At 39.1% G+C, this 21539-nt stretch overlaps 1 protein-coding gene across 1 annotated transcript in view; it reads left to right on the top strand.

Annotated features, from left to right (window-relative positions):
* Nucleotides 1-21539, top strand: part of LOC110167135 (endothelin-converting enzyme-like 1) — a 122192-nt gene that overhangs the window by 5241 nt on the left and 95412 nt on the right. The window contains exons 4-8 of the mRNA XM_055147794.1: nt 1207-1459; nt 3397-3465; nt 4659-4769; nt 6039-6131; nt 10121-10245. Of these exons, the coding sequence (XP_055003769.1) occupies nt 1207-1459; nt 3397-3465; nt 4659-4769; nt 6039-6131; nt 10121-10245 (651 nt within the window). The remainder of the gene's footprint in view (nt 1-1206; nt 1460-3396; nt 3466-4658; nt 4770-6038; nt 6132-10120; nt 10246-21539) is intronic.

The raw sequence follows: 21539 nt of genomic DNA, 5'->3' as shown, positions 1-21539 counted from the left end.
TGTTTGGACACATTATTGTTGAAGAATTGTGGTTGGCCCTTGGTTTGGACCTGACATTTTTTCAGTATTAATAATGCACTATGTAACTTTTCTGGTGGAGTGTATGCCAACTTGTGTCCATGAAAATGTTATAGCTTTTGACTGTTGTGTTCCGCACTGACATTAAGTGAGATCTCAGACACTAGATTAATATCTTTGGATGAGCGACCTCGCTGACACTCACAATTAAGCATGTAACAAAATCAAAATCCCTTGACACAATATTTTCAAGATATGCATCTCACGGTTTGATATTTATTGCGATATTTTGTGGAGGCTTACAGAACTGTGAATATGCTATTTTCTTCTTTTAAATGCCTTGGAAAATCCTCGAAAAGGCTTTGGTGCCGTAATTATATGAAAATTTAAGATTTGAAAGTGCTTAATAAGAGTTATTTCTTCATGTAGTCTGCACTTACAGCCCCAAAGGATCAGGGTCTATGTAGTTCCCTTTGTTTAGTTTTTTTTTAGCTCTTTTTTTTTTTTAGCTCTTATCTGATGTATATAGTGATGGCCTCCGATCTTATTGTGAGACTTTTGATGATACAATATTGCGATATTTTGGTTATTGTCACATCCCTACTCATGATACATGCTTTTGTGGTATCAGCATTTAAAAGGAATTGAATAAATCCAAGCTAGACCTCTTTTTAACGCCATACTGTGGATCATCATCACTTGAACATAATTGTTTACCAGGTTATGAACAAGACCACAATGACGTTTACAAGGAAGTTATAAGACAAAATAATGGCAGGAAGTAGTAAGAATAAAGGCTGTTTTACCATAAAATACCAAATAATAGCTGGGGTGTTTATTTGTTTCAATCACTTAACAGACCAGGCAATTATTTGAGACCAGAAGGTAATTTGGGGCTGGCGATTAATTCCTTCCTCACAAAAATTATACTCAGCCAAACTGGGAAAATATGGAACTCAAATTCTTTTAATCAGTATAACTATAATTTCCAGGTTTTACTATACGTTACACGATGACCTGATGACTACTTTGCCTACGTTGTCTGCATGATTCCCTGCCTTTCCTCGCTCTTTTGCCACAACTTTCCTCTTACGCCACAGCAGCTACGATCACATTGCTGGCTTCCTCTGAATTCCTCTCAATTCCCTCACATCTTCTCTTTGTATCTCTTTGTTCTGTCTGGTACAGGTCCTGTGTGAACATAGAGGAGATTGACAAGCTCGGGTCGGAGCCGATGGTGGAGGTGATTGACAGCTGTGGGGGGTGGGACCAGGTGTCAGTGCACAGCGGCGGGACGGCGGGCTGGATGACCGAGGGCGCCCCCCAGAGGCCGGACATAAACGAGATGCTGTACAGGACGCAGGGGGTCTACAGTACGGCCGTGTTCTTCTCTCTCACTGTCAACGTGGACGACAAGAACTCCTCCAGGAACGCCATCAGGGTCAGGAGACTTTTTCAATAATAGCGCTACATTTTAGTTTCATAGGTTTCAGTGTGGTGCACCTTTGTCATGGCACTTAACTATTCAAAACTACAGCATTTTTGTTTTTCTTTTTAATGTAATGTAGAACTCAAAATAGTCTATAGCACTCTCTGCATTTTAGACATTACTGTGCAACCACTTACTTTTACCTTAAACTATCGTAACTTCCGGACTATTGAGAGCACCTGAATATAAGCTGCAACAACTAAATTTTAACAACATTTTAAAATTGTACATATATCGGCCGCACCTGAATATAAGCCGCAGGTGTCCACGCCTTCAAGAACGTTTTCAACTTCGGGCCATTTGCTTTTCTCGCCTCTGAAAGTTTTTCTCGTCTTTTTGCATTGAGTCAGTTCGTCACGGTGCCGTCGCCGAAATCTCATCATCCACTCACTGATGTCGAGATCACGTGCAGCAGCTCTGTTTCCTTCTTCCACAGTCACATCAATCACTGTTAACTTAAAAGCTGCATCATCTGCATTTCTTCGTGTGTTTTCCATGAGGAGGGTGTGTGTATGAAGCACAAAATAACTGTTCAAAACACAATCAAACGAGCATCTTCCTCGGCGCATCATCTCTCCCTGCACTCTGCTGCGCGTGTCTCCTGTAGAAAGAGCCGCTGTTCTGTCTGTATCATGTCAGTGTCTTGGAGGATTTCAGTAGATTTCAGACTCTCTCGGGGGCGGGGTTAGTTCTATCAATCAGGTATAAGTGGATGTCCGGCTACTGAAGTTTGAGATGTTTCTTCTCGTCATTTACACACACGGGTAAGACGTATCCTACTCACTAATGTTCATTTAGCATCATAACTTATTTTATCACACGGCAATAAACAATTTGAGTGCGCTGACAATATCGGTAGCTAGTGGAGCGACTTTATTTTAACCGTAGATCCATGTGTTACTGCACAGACAGCGGCGTTTTCTGCACTCAGGCTGTGTGTATCTGCTGTGTTTCCAAACCATAGAGCGTATATATGAATGAACAATGTGCCAAACAAAGAATCCGTCCATATATTAACTGCATCTTTGTATAAACCACAGGGTTCAAAGTGTGAGAAAAAAGTAGCGGCTTATAGTCCGGAAATTACGGTATGCACTGTGTGACTTTTTGGTTTGAGTCTGTCACCTGTTTTTTTCTGTAGACATGTCTTTGTTCTGTCTGGAATGTTCCATGACATTAAACAGCTCTACATTATATTTATTCAGTTACAAGTGGTTTTATAGCTCAAAAATATCTAGAAAAACAGACATTCTGACTGTGAGCTGGGTCCCCTGTCCATTCAACTTCATTTCATTTTTTTGTTTGTTTCATTCATGAAAGATGAATACAAAATAATTATGTTCATACATCAGTGTGAATGAAAAGGAGCAGAAAGAAGTATAGACTTGTCATATCTGCTCCTTTTTCACACAAAGTAAAACATTTCTAACACTTCAACAGTTCCAACTACATTTATAAGCAAATTATTTACACGACATACACAATATTAAAGACTTGTTAATGAACACAAAAGGACAGTTCATACTTCATACTTTTGTAGCATATCATGTTTGACGTTTCTTTTAAACACTTAGCTATTAGAATAGATTTTGAAGCTTTGAGTTTTTCATATAGTGTTCCAAAGCTGACACCTGAATTGAAGCACATTTTTCCATTGTTGTTGTTTGATGGACCCTCCGCAGATCTGACCTGTAACTTGGTCTGGTTTGGTCTCCATGAACATAGAAAGGTTTAATACCACACTGTGAAACATTTCAGACAAAGAAATAACATCTCCATGGAGAAAAGCATTTGATGGACCCTTTACCAGAAAAGTTACACAATGCAGCTTTAAGTAAAAAACGTATGAATAAATAATAATTGTAATGAAATAATATTTGCTTCTAAAGGTGGACCAGGAGGGACTGACACTGCCTGAAAGAAGCCTGTATCTGGGACAGGACGAAGACAGCATCAAAGTAAACTCATTTTTACTTTATCACTTCATCTGACCAGTAGTGGATGAATTATTATTTTGTTACTTAAGTAAAAGTACAGATACAGGGGCAAAAGATTAAAACTATTGAAATACCTCTTTAAAAATATGCTTTAAGACAGTATTTTACAGAGATTTTTTGAGCAATTAAAGCATCAAATGTAGTAATGTAGCTGCTTTTGAGTGAATCAACTGATTTGTTAATTTCTCTAGCTGTTTTTGTTTATTTGGTTTGCCCAAAGTTGGGACGTTAACTCAAATTAAATGTGCTGAAAATAAGTCTCAGTCATGTCAGTAGGTCTCAAACTATAAAGAAAAGCACTTTTGAAATACCTGTTTAAAAATGTGCTTTAAGAGTAAAAAGTAACAGTATTTTACAGAGATTTTTTGAGCAATTAAAGCATCAAATGTAATAATGTAGCTGATTTTAAGTGATTCATTTGATTTCTTAATTTCTGTAGATGTTTTTGATTATTTGTTTATTTGGTTTGCTCGAAGTTGGGACGTTAACGCAAATTAAATGTGCTTAAAAATAAGTCTCAGCCATTTCAGCAGGTCTCAAACCATAAAAAAAAGTACTTTTGAGATACCTGTTTAAAAATGTGCTTTAAGAGTAAAAAATAAGCAATTAAAGCATCAAATGTAGTAATATAGCTGATTTTAAGTGAGTCAATTGATTTCTTAATTTTCTCTAGATGTTTTTGTGTTTTTGTTTATTTGGTTTGTTCAAAATTGGGACATTAACGCAAACCACAAAGAAAATCACTTTTTACTTTTCTGTCCTGATCTAAAATGTAGTGGAGTAGAAAGTACAATTACATGCTCTCAAATGCAGTGTTGTAAAAGTAATAAGTATCCACTATTAAATTGAGTAAAGTAAAGTACAGATACCTAAAAATTGTACTTAAGTGTTGTACTTTTACTTTTGTACTTTGTTACCTTCCACAAATGCATATAACACACAAAACAAACTTTGAATTTCCTTCGGGACCATGAAAGTATCTGTCTATTTCTCTATCTGTAAATCTATCCATAACATTTAAACTCCTTCTTGCTCTTCTACACTGACTCCGTGAACACCCTCTGCTGTGGTCTTTGGTCTCACCCTCTTCTTAGTCACATCTCTGAAGCCCCTCCCCCTTCCTGTTACCCCTGTCAATGTGACTGTGTTGTCAGATCTTGGCGGCGTACAAGGCCCTGATGGAGCGGCTGCTGAGCATGCTGGGAGCTCACAACGCCACGCAGAAATCCAAGGAGATCATTCTTCTGGAGACACGCCTCGCCAATGTGAGTGAGAGAGCCATGCTTCTCAAACTGTGGGGCTTCGAAAGTTGGAATCATTTTATTTTTTTATTACTTGGATTTCTTAGGTTTAGTTTACACTGTCATTTTCCTATTTGAATTTGAATGTGTTGTAGTTCTGGCTTATTCCTTATAAGACCATTTTTAACCACGGTGCTACAGACCAGATCTTTGTTAGGTAGTTAAAGGGGACATGAGTAATCCTGCATTTGATACTTGAAAAATTTGCTTTCACCTAGCCCCTATTTCCACCCACTGCTCTGTGCTTACTTGGAATTACTAGTATGAAGCAGCTTTAGATCAATATTGTGATTTGTTAAAGGTGCTATTTTACACAAATTGACTTTTGTGAGCTTTAAGTCATGTTCTAATGTTGTTACCTCGTCAAAAACAGACCTGGAGTTGTGTTTTGTTTCATACACATGATTCATTAACCCTTTATTATCAGTTTGTCTACTACCCTGATTCATTAGCCGGTTTCACTTCGTGGAAACTGTCTCAGCAGCATTAGGATTCGTTGACTCGTCTGTAGGCAGGTACTTTTTAATTTAACCAGTCGCTGCTATTTGGTCATGACGTATGTAATGCGCCACTAACAGGGTTAACTGGTATATTAAGCTTTTCCCAAATCCTGTGGGAAGAAGGGCAATAACGTCTTTCCCCCTGGTAAAATTCAACAAACATTCTCTTTGTTCCGTTGCCAACACAGAATGTATGGCTCTTCGCTGATTGGCTGGTGCCCGGACTCGCACTTCCAGAGTTTTTGCAAACCGTCTAGTGTATTCCAATTCCTGACCTAGTCCCTGGAGAGAAATGAAATTGAGCGCAGCACTAGATGGCACCAACCTGGTTATATGTCTACATCTCCAAAGGTCAAAATGCTCTTGTTCTACCTTGTAATGTTATGAAGCGGTAGTTTTCAAGTATATTTTTTGTTCAGTCAAGATGGGCAATTCCAGGGCTGAAATGATCCAAATGATTCAAGTGAAGGTATATGGAGTTTTAAAGTGGAGCACTTCCTGTACCACATGTATTTCTGTACATTCTGTTCAGATAACTGTACAGAATTCAGTACATTTTCAAAAAGAAAACACTCTGTACCACCATAAGGTAGAACAGAATGCTGAGAGAAGAACTCAGCCTAAATATGCAGGGTTTGTGTGTTAAACATGTGTGAATGAAACAAAACACAACTCCAGGTCTGTTTTTGAAGGCCAGAATAATAATTAATGCTGATTTGAATGTATTTTCCAGATCACCATTTCTGAATATGACGACCAAAGAAAAGACATCAGCACCATGTACAACCGCATCACCCTCCGACAGCTGCAGAAGATCGCTCCCAGTGTAAGGATTTCAAGAGCTCTCATTTCTAACACTTTAAAAAGAACTACACCTTAATTAACCTTAATAAAGCATGAATAAAGAATGAATTCATTATGAGCAAATAGTTCATTAAGGATGATTCAGGCTTAGATTAACTTCTTAAAGGGTCCATATTACGATATTTTCTGATTTATGTTATAATGTTGTTTCCTCATCCAAAACATACCCAAAGTTTTCACATTATCACTATTAATTAACTCTTACTTAAGGGTTTATTAAGACTAATTAAGGTGTGTAGTGTAATATAAAAAAGTTATCCTTTCATTTTATAGTTTATTTGCTTTAATTTGGTTTTGTCGTTTAGTAATGATCACATTACGTTAAAGGTGCATTGTGTAACTTTTCTGATGGAGGGTCCATCAAATGCTCTGTCCTTTGTCTGGAATATTTCACATTATGGTATTAAACCTTTGCATCATCATGGAGACCAAACCAGACCAAGTTACAGGTCAGATCTGTGGAGAGGCGACCCTGCTCACAGTCAGAATGATTGTTTTGTTATGTATATTGGAGCTATAAAATCTGCACCTGTAATTGAATAAATGTAAGTTAGAGCTGTTTAAAGGGCCCATCTCATGCAAAATAACTCTTTTCACATTGTATCTTCTGCACATAAACAAGCACAATTTGGGTTTTGGAACATCCATTACACAATAGTTCTGAAATCTTACTGATTTCTTGGAGACGTCACAGATCAGACTAGACTATTGCTCATCCCCCTGCCCATCCTGAGAAAGCACAAGCCCCGCCCTACAAACGTGACGTAGGCTCTGAGTGAGCCGCCCTTCCTCCGCCCATCTCAGGGAGGGAGGGGGAGACAGGCGTGCGCCCTGATAGTTGTAGGAATAAACTTTTATTCATCATGGCGATACCTGGAATCGGACGAGGACTTGGAGGTGCACGAAGCTCAAGCACCGCTTCGGCATCAGCTGAACATTACTGATTGGTAAAGTATTAATAAACACTAGTAGATAAACTTATTATATCGTGTACACTGGAGGAGGCTGGGCGGAGGCGGTGGAGGGAGGCGGGTGCGAAGTAGAGGTCTGCGCGGGACAGAATTTTCAGTCCCGCTCCCACCCGCATCTGCGATAATTTGTCCCGCACCAGCCCGGCTGGTTAAAATGTTTTTATTAAAATTGTCTAAAATTGTAAAATATCCAGCTCAAATGATGTATGATAGACTTACATTCATCATTTGTATATTTTACTTTACACTCATATTTAGTTTGTGGGACTGCAGTTTATCATCTCACCCGCCGGCTCCCGCGTTTTGTCCAGTCCCACTTCCGCCCGCTCCCGCAATGAACTTTCAAAATGTGTCCCGCACCAGACTGTTTTGTGTCGGGGAGTGCAGAGCTCTAGTGCGAAGCGCCTTCTGCTACGTCAAATGCGTCATAGGTGTAGCTGCCCGCGTCATCGTTGTAGCAGCTTTAGTTCATTATTACGTGGGAGGGTGGCAGAAATACGCTGCAATTTGTTAAAAAAAACACTGAATCAATCTAAAAACAACTTATATACATATACAAGACCCACACATCACTCTTAGAAGGTAGGACGCTCTGAAAAGTTGATTTTGCATGAGATGGGCCCTTTAATGTCATACTGCGGAACATTCCAGGCAAAGCAATGACATATCCATTGAAAAAACAGGTGACGGACCACCATCCAAAAAGTTACATAGTGCAGCTTTAAGGTTAAAATTTTATTTCTAAATATTAAATCAGATTTTTATGAAACTTAGCAGTATTAAATCCATGCACATTCATACATATACCCACACTAAGGCTAAAAGCATGTGTGATGGATTATGACTTGAACTCCAACTGAGCATTTTAAGTAGAGAGCGCCACCCGGGGGACACACTTGCTGTTGTATACACACACACACACACACACACACGCACAGACACACGCACACACACAGTACACACACACACACACACGGGACCAAATGACTCACAAAAGCCGTCCGCCCCACAGCGCAGACAGAGGGAAGCCGCGATGAAATGAAAAAGGTGGGTTTGAGAGAAAGGTAGAAAATGAGGAGACCCCGGGAGGCGTCTGGGGAGAGGGAGAGCGGGGAGAGCGGGGAGAGGAAGAGGAGGTGAAGCCAAAACAGAAGGATGAGGAAGAGGAGGAGGAGGGGGGGAGGAGGAGGGGGATGGAAGTGATGTTTAAAAGCATCAGAAAGAAAGACAACATGAGAGAGAGAGATTAGAGGAACATTTAAGAACAAAAAAATGAAATGCTTTTATGTTTAGAGCATAATTTTATGTTTTTCGTCCTCAACTGAACCACCTACAACAATGGCATCGCGCACTACTTTGATTTGAATGGAAATGTACAGCTTTAGTCTGACAGTGGAAAAGTTTGGAGCTTTCTCAAAACTTGTCTAACTTTTGTCCAGTTAAACAGTTACGTAAAGTTTGCTTCGCTAAAAATAATTTTTCATTGGCAATGTTTGTTTTGAGGCTACTTTTGGAAGGAAATAAAATAATAACATTGATTGAAAAGTACCTGATAAAATGGTTTATGATTAAATTGCCCACGTTAAGCTATTTTCTGATCTGTTATAATGTTTCCTCATCACAAACAGACCTGGAGTTGTTTTGTTTCATTCACACATTTTTAACACACAAACCCTGTATATTTAGGCTGAGCTTTTCTCTCAAACAGAAAACACTATCTTCCACCTTGTGATGTCATGTGGTAATATCGGTAGTGCTCCACTGTGTTTTTAAACTCTATGCCTTTTCATTTGGATCATTTCAGACCTGGAATTGCCAATCTCTACTGAGTTAAAGGTAAAAGGAGCTGTTAACTTGAAAACTACAGCTTCATGACATCACAAGGTGGAGCAGAGCATTTTGAGCTTGGGAGATGTAGACAGACTCATAATAAAGTGTTACTCGAACATGTGTGAATGAAGCAAAACACAACTCCAGGTCTGTTTTTGATGAAGTAACAACATTCTAACGTGGCTTAAAGCTCACAGTCATTTTTGTAAAATAAAGGACCTTTAAATTCACACACAAAATCAGATTATTATAATTTTTTTGGAGTTAGTTGACAGTTGACAGATATGAATATTTTTATTTAATAGTTTCTTTCTGATCATGGTCCCTCTGATCAAATCAGATTTAGCAGTCTGCAGGTCATTTAAATAATTAATTACAGTATTAATAATAATTGAATATGAATAATTGAATCATAATTGAATAATGCATGAATCTTATATATAGCACTTTTCCAAATAAACAAAGTTTAAAATTGTCATGCATTCTTTCAAGGGCTGGGTATCATTAAGAAGTTGCCGATACGATGCGTAGGCCACGACATAATATGTATCTTGGTACAGTTAGCCATTGATTCAATATGATTCGATACAATATATTTCAAATCGATTTGATATGGTTCAATAAAAAACAATGGTTAAATCATGGCTTGGATACTAAAAGTCTTGTACAAAGTAAATCTGACACATTCATTTTAATCAGCAAAACAGTGATTATGTCAAAAGTGTTTCATAAACAGTTTTCTTCCTCTAAACAAGCAACAAAACTGTAGCATTGTAACAAAATAATTTAGTAAAAATACTTTAAAATACTCTTGGTTATATATCAATACTGTATCATCACATTAAACTATATATATATTGATATTTCAATATTTTTACACATCCCTAATTCTTTCAAATGGGTGAGTTGTTTTGCCCAAGGACACATCTCAGGTGAGGTCAGATAGTTGGGGTTGTTTAATGGTGCTTGGGTGTGAAAAAATGATTTGAATGTCAAAGTAAACATGCTGTATGCAAAGTGCTACATGGTTTAAAAAATGATTGATAAACTGACAACAGTGCACTTATTTTAAGCAAAACTCAAACCTAGAACCTTTGTCCTTATTTTCAGTGAACTATTATTCATTTCTCCACATTTCCTGTCTCCATAGTTCCATTGGAAGCGTTTGCTGGATCGGATTTTCCATGATAACTTCTCGGAGGATGAGGAGATCGTGGTCCTGGCCACAGACTACATCCAGAAGGTGTCTGAAATCGTCAACACCACGTCAAAAAGGTAATGCTCATTTAATACTTTCATTTTCAGTTTGGAAACTTGGGTGCAAAGTTGTATAAGGTGTTTGAATAGCTTTGTTGTTTTTATCTTTTTGACAATTTTAGCGCAAACTGTTGGTAAATTTGCAGCTTCCTGGTCAAAAACAAAGTGTGTGCTGCTTCCAAAATCCACTGCAGTTTCAAGTACTATGTGACATCATGCATGACTGCCTGGTTGACCACTCACACTGTTCCTTACACCCCAGACCCCACCCCTTCTCCCCCTCACTGCCCAGTTTCGCGGCTCTGTTTGTTTTGGTTGTCTTTGGGTATTTAGTCCCACTTTAATGACGCACTGTCCATGGTAATTTTCCGTTTATATTTTAAGTCCTCTTGCCTTGAGTTTTTTTTTTTTAATTGGTCCGTTGAGTTACCTTGTGTATGAAATGTGCGGTATAAATAAAAATGCCTTGCCTCGTTTTAATTGGGCAAAATAATTAAATGTAAATCTAATTCAGAATTTACTAGTAGTTGGCCTTGTGTGGGCTCGGGTGTTTTTAAATTCCAACGGTTTGCTATAAGAGGCTGAATACCCTTAATAGTTCTTTTCCCATTCTCAAGCAAAACATTTAAAACCATAATATGAAGTGGAATATTTATTTGTTGTGTCATAGTTATAAATAATTCTGAAAAAAGTGTGCAGTATACTAACTTAATTCATATTTCCATCTACAGAAATAGTTGCACAATATAGATTCCTCTTTTATGTGTTATGTGAGCATGCGTCTCTCTGATTGGTTAATCTGCCTGTCAATCACGCCCTCTGAAATCAGGGAGACAGGATGCAGCTTCAGGTTCACTCATCCTTGTAAAGTTTAGTCAAAGCGTGTGGTTCTGGCTGGACAGGTAAGTTTTTGCTCGCGGAATGAAACTGAGTACATTTACATAGCCAGTGCAAATCAGATTCCTAATCAGATAACCCAATACTTAGATCTGATTTACGTGTGTGCTTGCATGGATGAAAGATGAAAGTTTATCAATGCATTTTTTCAGTAACTGTCGTATTGGGAAGACAGTAACTTTCAATCTTTAAAGGTCCTATATTACACAAACTTGACTCTTGTGAGTTTTTAAGCCATGTAATAATGTTATCTTTTCAAAAACATACCTGGAGTTGTGTTTTGTTTCATTCATATATGTAATAGTAATCTTTTATTATCACTCTGTCTACATCTACATCAAAATACTCCAACTTATGACATTATGAAGCGGTAGTAAATAACTACCGTATTTTTCAGACTATAATGTGCACCGGATTATAAGGCGCATTAAGTGAAACTAACAGACGACACTTGATCCACGATCCATTGGCAGATCGTGTTGTAATTCGCCCGGTGTTGCCTCCCTGTCTTAGTGAAAGTGTATTATGAATGTGAATGTGGGTGGCTCATTTAAGTTTGTTTTTTTTATTTCCTATGAAGAGGACTCAAATATCCATTGAGTAATAATGTGTTTAATGGAGCTTTGTGCACATTTGTTTACGTTTTACAGAAACAAAACTTAAAACCACATGGCTAATTTGCATAAACTATAAGCGCTGATAAAGCAGCTCACTATGTTATTAGGTTCTTTTTACAGACCAAGAGTTTGTTTTCATACCTGACAGTTTCGACTGCTCACTAGCGGTCTTCTTCAGAGTGGTCATGTGATGTTGCTGTGACATGTTGGTTAGCTGAAGAAGAGCGCTAGTTAACAGTCGAAACTGTCAGGTATGAAAACAACCTAATACATAGAACCTAATAACATAAAATATCAGAAGTCCAAATGAATCTCTTTGGGCTTAAACAGCTCACTTCTGATGCACAGATGCAATTAGATTCTGTCAGACTAAAAGACACAACTCAGTGGAATATGTGTGTTCTTTCTGTGACAGAGGATGTGCTGCTGATGTTGAGTCTGTTCTTTGCTTCTTTTGCATTGGAGATGGTTCATGTGAAACTTTTCAGAGATTACTCCGTGAGCCTTCTGACTACAGTAGCCGTAATGCTCTGACAGATTTTGACAGATTTTTGAGCACTGTGTACCACATAAAAATCAGTTTCAAGTCCGTCAGCACAACCAAGATCAATACATAAGGTGCACTGGATTATAAAGTGCACTAACAATTTTTGAGAAAATTATTCTCAAGATTTTAGATTTAGATTAGATTTTAAGTGCACCTTATAGTCCGAGAAATGCAGTGCCTTTTACATTTTGTTAAATAGAGATTAGCAATTCCAGGTCTGAAATTATCCAAATGATTCTAATGAAGGTGTATGGAGCTTTAAAACACAATGGAGCACTTCCTGTATTTAGTGTTTTCAGTTTGACAGAAGAACTCAGCCTAAATATGCAGGGTTTGTGTGTTAAACATGTGTGAATGAAACAAAACACAACTCCAGGTCTGTTTGTGATGAGAAAACAACATTATAACTTGTCAAAACCTGCAGAAGTGTGAATAACCAGAAATCAAAGGTACATGTTTACATTTCTATAATCTGATATCTTCAGAAACCAGATCATATTTGTGGTGTGCATGTGAATAGAGCCACGGTTTCTTATAGTGTTGAAGTATAGAGTGAAGATTGAGAGAGGGGCGTGGCTAAAACCTGTTGTGAGCAGGTGCCACTGTGGTATATGGGAAATCAATGGCACGAGATGCATGTGTTTTTGAGCTAGTCCCTGCTGTGTGAGAATGAGTGGTTTTGTACAGGCTTGGTTCAATCTGGCCTCAGAGTGTGTGTGCGTCTGTGTGTGCGTCTGTGTGTGTGTGGAGCAATGAGATGATTATTATTGATTTTTTTACACAGACCACCTGATATAAAGGCAGACCTCCCTGCATTCTGAAGGACTGGGGGAATTTGTTTAGCTATTCAATTTATTTATTCTGGCTCTATAGAGTGGGCTAAATTAGAATACCATGATATGTGTAATGATTATTGTGTAAAAAAAAAAAATGTACGAATTCACCATGATAACAGTGAAATCTTTAATTCATTTTCATTCACTTTGTCTAAAAGATCATATTGTAGCCATATTGTATTTTGATCTATTATTTTGGACTCTCCATGAGTTTCAGAATGGTGAAAAATGAAGTTGGTTGTCATAACTATTACTAAATTAAAACGAAAAATAGTATTATAAAAAAATATTATATTTTAAAACAACAACAACAAAAAGTTTATAGAAAGGCCAGGGCAGTAGACAGGGAAAAACAAAGGGTTTGTTGTCCCGGGCCCCAGGGTTTAGGGCCCAGAATTTGATCCTATTCCTATTGATTTATATTAGTTTGGGCTCATGTAACACTTCTTGGCCCGAGCCCCCAAATTTCTGTTGACGGGCCTGAGAGAAGGTGTCACAAATACAAAAGCAAATAATTATTATTATTGTCAACTATCAAAAATAATCATATTTTATTTTGATAATGTATTAATTTGATCCTATTGACTATCCATGGGTTCAGAATGATGAAAATTTAAGATGGATGCCATAGCTATTACCAATTTAAAACAAAAAAACAGTATTATAAAACAATATTATATTATAAAATAACAAAAAATATATTGTTAATAACTATGGCCAGAGCAGTAAACAGGAGAAAACAAAGGGTCTGTTGTCTTGGGTCCCAGGGTTTTAGGTCCGAGAATTGGACTCTACTCCTATTGATTTATATTAAAGGGGGCCCATGTAAGGCTTCTTGCCCTGGGACCCCAAATTTCTGTTGACGGGCCTGACAGAGAGTGTCAGAATTTCAAAAGCAACTAATTATGACTAGTCAACTATCCAAAATAATCATATTGTATGTTGATCATGTATTATTTTCGTCATCTGGACTGTCCATGGGTTTCAGAATGATGAAAAATTAGGTTGGTTGCCATAGCTATTACCGATTTAAACCTAAAAAGCAGTATTCTAAAACAATATTGTATAAAAAATGACTATATATATATATATATATATATGTATATTGTTAATAACTATGGTCAGGGCAGTAGCCGAGGGGACAAAGGGGTCTGTTGTTCTGGGTCCCAGGGTTTTAGGGCCTAGAATCGGACCCACTTCCTATTGATTGATTTTATATTAGAGGGGGGCTCATGTAAGGCTTCTTTGCCTGAGCCCCCAAATTTCTGTTGTTGGGCCTGACTGGGTGTCGCAAATACAAAAGCAACTCTTTATGACTAATCAACTATCCAAAATAATAATATTGTATTTTGATAATGTTTTATTTTGAGGTCTAGTTCTTGTTTACTCCTGGTTTGGATCTGGTTTGGTCCTGGTTCAGTCCTGGTTTATATTATAAAATGACAAAAAAGTATATATTAATAGCTATGGCAACCTTACACCATGGTAAATAAGTCTGCTTTACCGGATTAAAAAGTAATTATAATTTGGATGCAAAAAGTATCACTAATAGTAATATCGTCAGGGGAGTCGACGTGGGGGACAAAGGGGTCAGTCTGTTGTCTCGGGACCCAGGCTCTTAGGAACCCCAAATTCTGTCATCTTCCTATTCATTTTTTTCATATTGTAGGGGGCCCATGTGAGTTGTTTTGCCACAGTCCCCCAGATTTCTGCCGACGGGCTTGGTAATAGTAATAATGAGGTACAAAAAGAGCTGACAAAAAGAAAGCATATAATCTTAATCCTTAAACCGTATTATAAAATGATGTTTTTGCACTTTTACTTCAGTCTGTCTCACCTGATATGATGTACTTGCACTTTAAGCACATTTCAAGGGACTACAACATGTAGTAAATAGTAAGTATTTTATTTACTTTTTTAGATGCAGGGTCTGAAATGCTTTTTTACACAAAATGTCAAAATCTTTGCGGTCTCCATGGAGACAAGCAGACAACTCAATAAAACCACTTGTAATTGAATCAGTAAAATATTTTGATCTGTTCATTTTGTATCAGGGTTTCAGCTAACAATTATTTTAATAGTCGACTGGTCAGTGATTATTTGTTCAATTTTTTTTTTTTTAAGCAGACCTATTATGCAAAATCGACTTTTCAGAGCTTTTGTTATAGTTGCTTTCTTCTCATTTACCATCTGAAGTTGTTTTTGGAGTGATTCATGCACACTTGAGCAGCATCATGTTTTCACCGCCACTAGTACACGCCCACTGTTCTATAATTACTTCACTTTCTAGTTTTATTTTCTTAATCAGTGATATGTGTAGGTTTGGGCAGTGTTGCGTCGTCATTTTGGTACAAATTTTAAAAATCAGCAGCTCTCTAGTGTGATATAAGAGGAACTGCGCTTGGTTTGAACCAAATAAAAGGCTTCTAATGACCGTATTTTCCGGACTTCAAGTCACTCCGCAGTATAAGTCGCACCAGCCAAAAAATGTGTAATGAAGAAGAAAAAAACATATATAAATCGTACCGGATTATAAGTCACACTTTTTTGGGAAATGTATTTTATAAAATCTGAGACCAGGAACCAACATTTCATCTTGAAAGGCAAGTTATAGTAATAACAAAAGAATAGAAAACAACAGGCTGAAAAGGCGTTAATATGTTAACGTAATATATTAACAGTTATTCAGATAATTATAGCATAAACAACAAAACATAAGTTTACCAAACTCACTATCTCACTCCAAATCACTAAATCCATTGAATTCTTCATCCTCTGTGTTACTTCTGCGTGACCTCCGGAGATAAACCATAGATCCATGATGTAAACAGAGCGCCGCTTCCTCTTCTGTGCAGCTGTCGTCAGACTCAGCATCAGTTCCAGTTAGAATTATTCCGGCCTTTCTGAATCTCGACAGGATGGTTTTGGTTGTCACTGAAGTCCAGGCTTTGTCCATCCATCCAGTGACTTCCAGGAAAGTTACATGGCGCACCCTCCCGGTTGCAGTGAAACTGTGTTCTCCATCCCCGCTTTCCGCCAGTTCCTCACAAGATTCTCGCTCACTCCAAACTTTCTCTCTGCTGCTTGATTACCGTTTTCGGCTGCAGATTTCACTATTTGCATCAGAACAACGGCTTTTTCTACAAGAGGTATGTGCAGTAGAATGTGAAGTGACAGCGGTATAGCAGTAATAGATACTGACACACAAGCCTAGAGTGCCCTCTCGTGGCTGTCAGTCTGAAAATTGTAATATATAAGTCGCACTGGAGTATAAGTCGCAGGACCACCCAAACCATGAAAAAAAGTGCAACTACGGTACAACTTATTTGCGAATACATTAAATTACTGGCATTTTGATTTACTAATAATTCATAGTATAAAAAGGTTTTCATTCATGGGTTATATCTGCCATTTTGGAGATTTTCAAAAGATTAAAAGATAATATTTAGCTTTAAGTTGTCAATCATCCTAATTTTTCACCATTCTGAAACCTAGGTATTTATCCAGATACGTACTTTGTATAATTGACTAGTCACCTTTAGTCGCTTTTATATCCATACTTGTGTCTATATTACGACACCTACTCTTGTTGTTGACACTTTTGGGGTCATACCTTCTCACACGGGGCTGATAGGCTTCACAGCGTGTTGCTATAGCGACTGACAGCTCTCCAATCGGGGCTGTATCCACTCACACAGAGCCCACACTCACACTCTCGCGCCGGGCCTGGCCTCGGTGAGTGGCAGCCGGATTACGGACCTGTCATTTCTGTGGCGCTTCAGATCTACGCCCATCTCTCCGCCGGCGTAACCTTTTTGGACATTTTGGTAATTTCATGTCTGAGCGGCCCACAATGCGATGGTGATGTCAAAGGCAGTTTTACATGACAGATTCGTGCAGGTTTAGCGGTTTCACAGAGGGCGGAGCGTTGTATTGATTAGCGGCGTGCACCTGAGAAGCTAAAGGGAGTCGATGAGTCAATGAAAATGTAAAGTTGATAGTTTCTCGGTGACAGGTGCGAAGGTGAGCTGAAATGAGAAGAGGGTATTGATTTAGCTGTGAAGTGGGGACACTGCTGACTTCTTTAGTATGATGGACTTATTTGCCACTGACTCATTGGAGTGGGGAGCAGCAAGACGGTTGTGGGTTTGTCTCTCAGGCCAGATAAACAGCTTAAAGGTGCACTGTGTAACTTTTCAGCTTTTCACCATGGAGATACTATTGCTTTGCCTGTAATGTTTAATATGGGATTAAACTTATATAAGATGCATATATTCAATTATGGGTGTTTTTATTGCTCAAAAATACCTTTACAAACCTGTATTCTCACTGTCAGTGGGGTCGCCTCTCCACAGATCTCACTTGTAAATTGGTCGAGTGGCGTCTCCTGCTTGTCTTTATAGAGACTGATAAGTTTAATGCCATACTTTGGAACATTGCAGACAAAGCAATAACATCTACCAGAAAAGTTACACAGTGCATGTTTAAATAAGACAAGTCATATTATACAAATTCAATTTATTAAACTCATCCTGGTATGAAAATTTTCAAATAATTTATCCATCCATCCATTTTCTTCCGTTTATCCGGGGGTGAGTCACAGGGGCAGCAGTCTAAGCAGAACTCTCAGACTTCCTTCACCCTGAACACTTCCTCCAGCTCCTCCGGGGGAGATCCCAAGGCGTTCCCAGGCCGAATGAGAGACATAGTCCCTCTAGTGTGTCCTGGGTCCTCCAGGTGGGACATGCCCGGAACACCTCCTGAGAGAGGCGCCCAGGAGACATCCAGAACAGATGCTCGAGCCACCTCAACTGCTCCTCTCGATGTGGAGGAGCAGCAGCTCTCCCTCCGAGCTCCTCCCGTGTGACTGAGCTTCTCACCCTATCTGTAAGGGAGCACCCAGCCTAAAACCATAGACTGGCCAGTAAATCGAGAGCTTTGCTTTTCAGCTCAGCTCCCTCTTCACCACAACGGGTCAATACAGCCACCGCATCACTGCAGACGGTGCACCAATCCACCTGTCAATCTCACGCTCCATCCTCCCCTCACTCGTGAACAATCCCTGCCTCAAGTGGAGGAGTTTGGAATCTCGTTCACAAAACAATTTAATTAGGTAAAAATAATAATAATTATTATTATTTTACCTTTGTGTGGTCATTTAATGTCAAATCTTACACCTGAAGAAGGTGTTTGGATCATCCTGAGAAAAAGATACAAATAAAACTGACCCGAGATATGATATTGTTTTGAGTAAAGATATTCTATTTGTGTTTTTTTGTTTTTTTTTTGTTTTTTTTTTCAGGTATTTTAAAAACAGTTAAAAGGTGCCTTGCTCAGTTTTTCTGGTGGATTGTCCGTCACCTGTTTGTCTTCATGGAGATGTTATTGCTTTGTCTAGAATGTTCCACAGTATAGATTAAACTATAGATCTATCTAGCTATCTCAAAGGAGACAACTATAGGCTACATTACAGGTCAGATCTGTGGAGACGCAACCACGTTCTTAGAAAGAATGATTGTATTTTTGAACAATAAAAACGCGCGTAATGAATAAATGTTAGATAGATGTGTGGAACATTCCAGGCAAAGCAATAATATCTCCAAGGAGACACTGTTGACAGACCTTTTACCAGAAAGTTGTGTATTAATGCACCTTTAAAAAAAAAAATAGGCCCTTTAACTTCCTGTTCTAAACTACCATCAGTACGAGACCTTTAGGAGAAACTCAACACATTGTCGTAATATCGTCCATTCAAGTCTGGCTGTATGCTTCTATTGTAGGGAGTATTATAAATTAATCCAGATAACAAGGACTGAGCTGGAAGTGTCCTTGGTACTGTAGTGCAATTCTCCGTCGCAATATATAACTATAGGCTTGGACAAAAGTAAAAAAAAAAAAAAAACACTGCAGATTTCACTTGTATTTTGAAGAAGGTACTTGATTTTCTCTCATTCGGCGTGACAGTGGTGTTTTTGAGAGTCCATTTACCATGCGCCGTCTGCTCCCCATCACCGCTCAGTCATCTGTGAGGGAACATCCAGGCAGGGTCAAAACAATCCTGCGCTATAACAAACACTATCCCCCATTGTCTCCTGAATTTAATCCCCTCTCTTCATCTCCGAGGTGTAAGAGACTGAAAACCAACCAATTTGAGTCGCACAAACAAAGGGGATATGAGACCAAGTGACTACAGAGGAAGGGCTTAGGAAATATACGGCGGAGCTGTAAGTCAGGCGGGTGTTACAGCTGGTTATACGGAAGGCTGCATCCTCCTGGACAATGCCGATGTGATCCCTGATTACAATAACGGCAAATGCAATTTATATTCTGTGTTGTATTAAAGGGGCACCATGCATGCACCATTTTTGATAGAAGGTCTGAAATATGTATGTTGTTGTTTTGCCTGGGGAAAAAAACAAAACAAAAAGGTCCTCTATCCCACAAAATTGACTCTTGTGAGATTTAAATCATGTTAGAATTTCTGGAGAAGAAGACGTTTGGAAACATGCAATGACAACTTCCGGCGGCTCTGTTCGCTGTAGTAAGTCTGTCAAAATTTAAGACAAATGAGAAAATGTCCCAGTTTTCTTCATCTCCATGTCATCCATGTCATTGTGGCACTCCATTATGTTGGGCTAATCAACAATTACAGCCATACCTCAATTTTCATGATACACAACTCTGAGCGCATGCGATTAGAAGAGATGAGGGCGCCAAATTCAAGAAGATTCCAAACAGCACATACGAATATCATTTCACCGCTGATGACATTTACTTTACTCCGTCGCTTGATGAGTGAGAGGAGGATGGAGAGTGAGATTGACAGGTTGGATCGGTGCAGCGTCGGCAGTGATGCGGTCGCTGTATCTGATCGTTGTGGTGAAGAGGGAGCTGAGTCGTAAGGCAAAGCTCTCGAAAAGTCAAAATTCTCAATTTACCGCTCAATCCTCCCCTATGGTCATGAGCTCTGGGTAATGAACAAAAGGATGAGATCGTGGATACAAGCGGCCGAAATGAGTTTCCTCCTCAGGGTGGCTGGGTGCTCCATTAGAGACAGGGTGAGGAGCTCGGTCACACAGTAGGGGCTCGGAGTAGAGCCGCTGCTCCTCCACGTTGAGAAGAGCAGCTGAGTGGCTTGGGCATCTGTTCCGGATGCCTCCAGGACGCCTCTCGGGAGGTGTTCCGGGCATGTCCCACCAGGAGGAGGCCCGGGGGAAGACCCAGGACATGCTGGAGGGACTATGTCTCTCGGCTGGCCTGGGAACGCCTTGGGGTCCCCCCGGAGGAGTTGGAGGAAGTGTCTGGGGTGAAGGAAGTCTGGTAGTCCCTGCTTAGACTGCTGCCTCCGCTACCCGGCCGCAGAAAATAGATGGATGGACATTTGCTTTAATGGGTTTGAGAACAGTCAGTCAGAGAGCCCAAACGTCTTGACTGAATATGACATCTACGGTAGCCTTGTAGGGACATAATGCTTGTGTAGAATATTATTGGTGTTCTTTACAGCTGTGAATCTCAACATGACATCACCAGACTCTGAGCTGAGGGTTGTGACATGTCTTGAAGTTTTCAAATTTAGGCACTATTTCTTTTTTTTTTTTTTTTTTTTTTAAAGACACACTGTGTAACTTTTGTGGTGGAGTGTGCGTCATGTGCTTATCTGCGTGGTGATGTTAATGCTTTGCCTGGTAATGTTCCACGATATGGCATTCAACAAATATATCTTGTATTTATTCAATTACATGTGTTTTATTTCTCCAGTCTTAGACATAGACATAGAAACATGCATTTCTCCACAGATCTGACCTGTAACTTGCTTTGGTGAGGTGACCTTCTTGTCTCCATGGAAATAGTGAAATTAAATGCCATACTGTACATTTCAGGAAAAAAAACAACAACACAGAGTCAAGCAAATGCTGGACCCTCTACTAGAAAAGTTACACATTTAATTTAAACGGCAAGTTGCGTAGTTGCTTGAGAAGTTGGAGAAGCTGCGTCAGAACTTATATTTTGTTGTACTTTTTAGTTTCACTTTACTTTCAAAGGACTGCACAGGTATTTACGTGTGCCAGGTTCTGATGTGGTGTGATATTAGAAGCCGCAGTGGCTGTTGAGGTCCTTTTACACCAACTTTTCTCTTGTCATATTCAGAAGGACACATGGCTCGGAATTTGAAAGCGTGTTTCCCGTTTTGAAAAGTTGACGTGAAAGCCTGTCCCGGCACGCTGAGATGTGAACACTTATTGATCCAGAGAACTCTATAGAATCATTACTTTTCCTCTAATTAATGAGCCGCCTTCTGTACATGCAGCTGTCACACTTTTCAAACTCTCTCTCTTCTCTTTCCTTCTCTTTCCCTCGTCTCTCTCCCTCCCTCTCTATCTCCCTTATTCTGTCTCTCTTTCTCTCTCTGGCTCT

This window comes from Boleophthalmus pectinirostris, unplaced genomic scaffold, assembly GCF_026225935.1.
Source record: "Boleophthalmus pectinirostris isolate CB_2022bp ecotype Guang Dong unplaced genomic scaffold, ASM2622593v1 HiC_scaffold_9, whole genome shotgun sequence".
NCBI classification, from domain to species: domain Eukaryota; kingdom Metazoa; phylum Chordata; class Actinopteri; order Gobiiformes; family Gobiidae; genus Boleophthalmus; species Boleophthalmus pectinirostris.
Note: the sequence above shows the minus strand (reverse complement) of the source record. Positions and strands in the feature narration are given on the sequence as shown.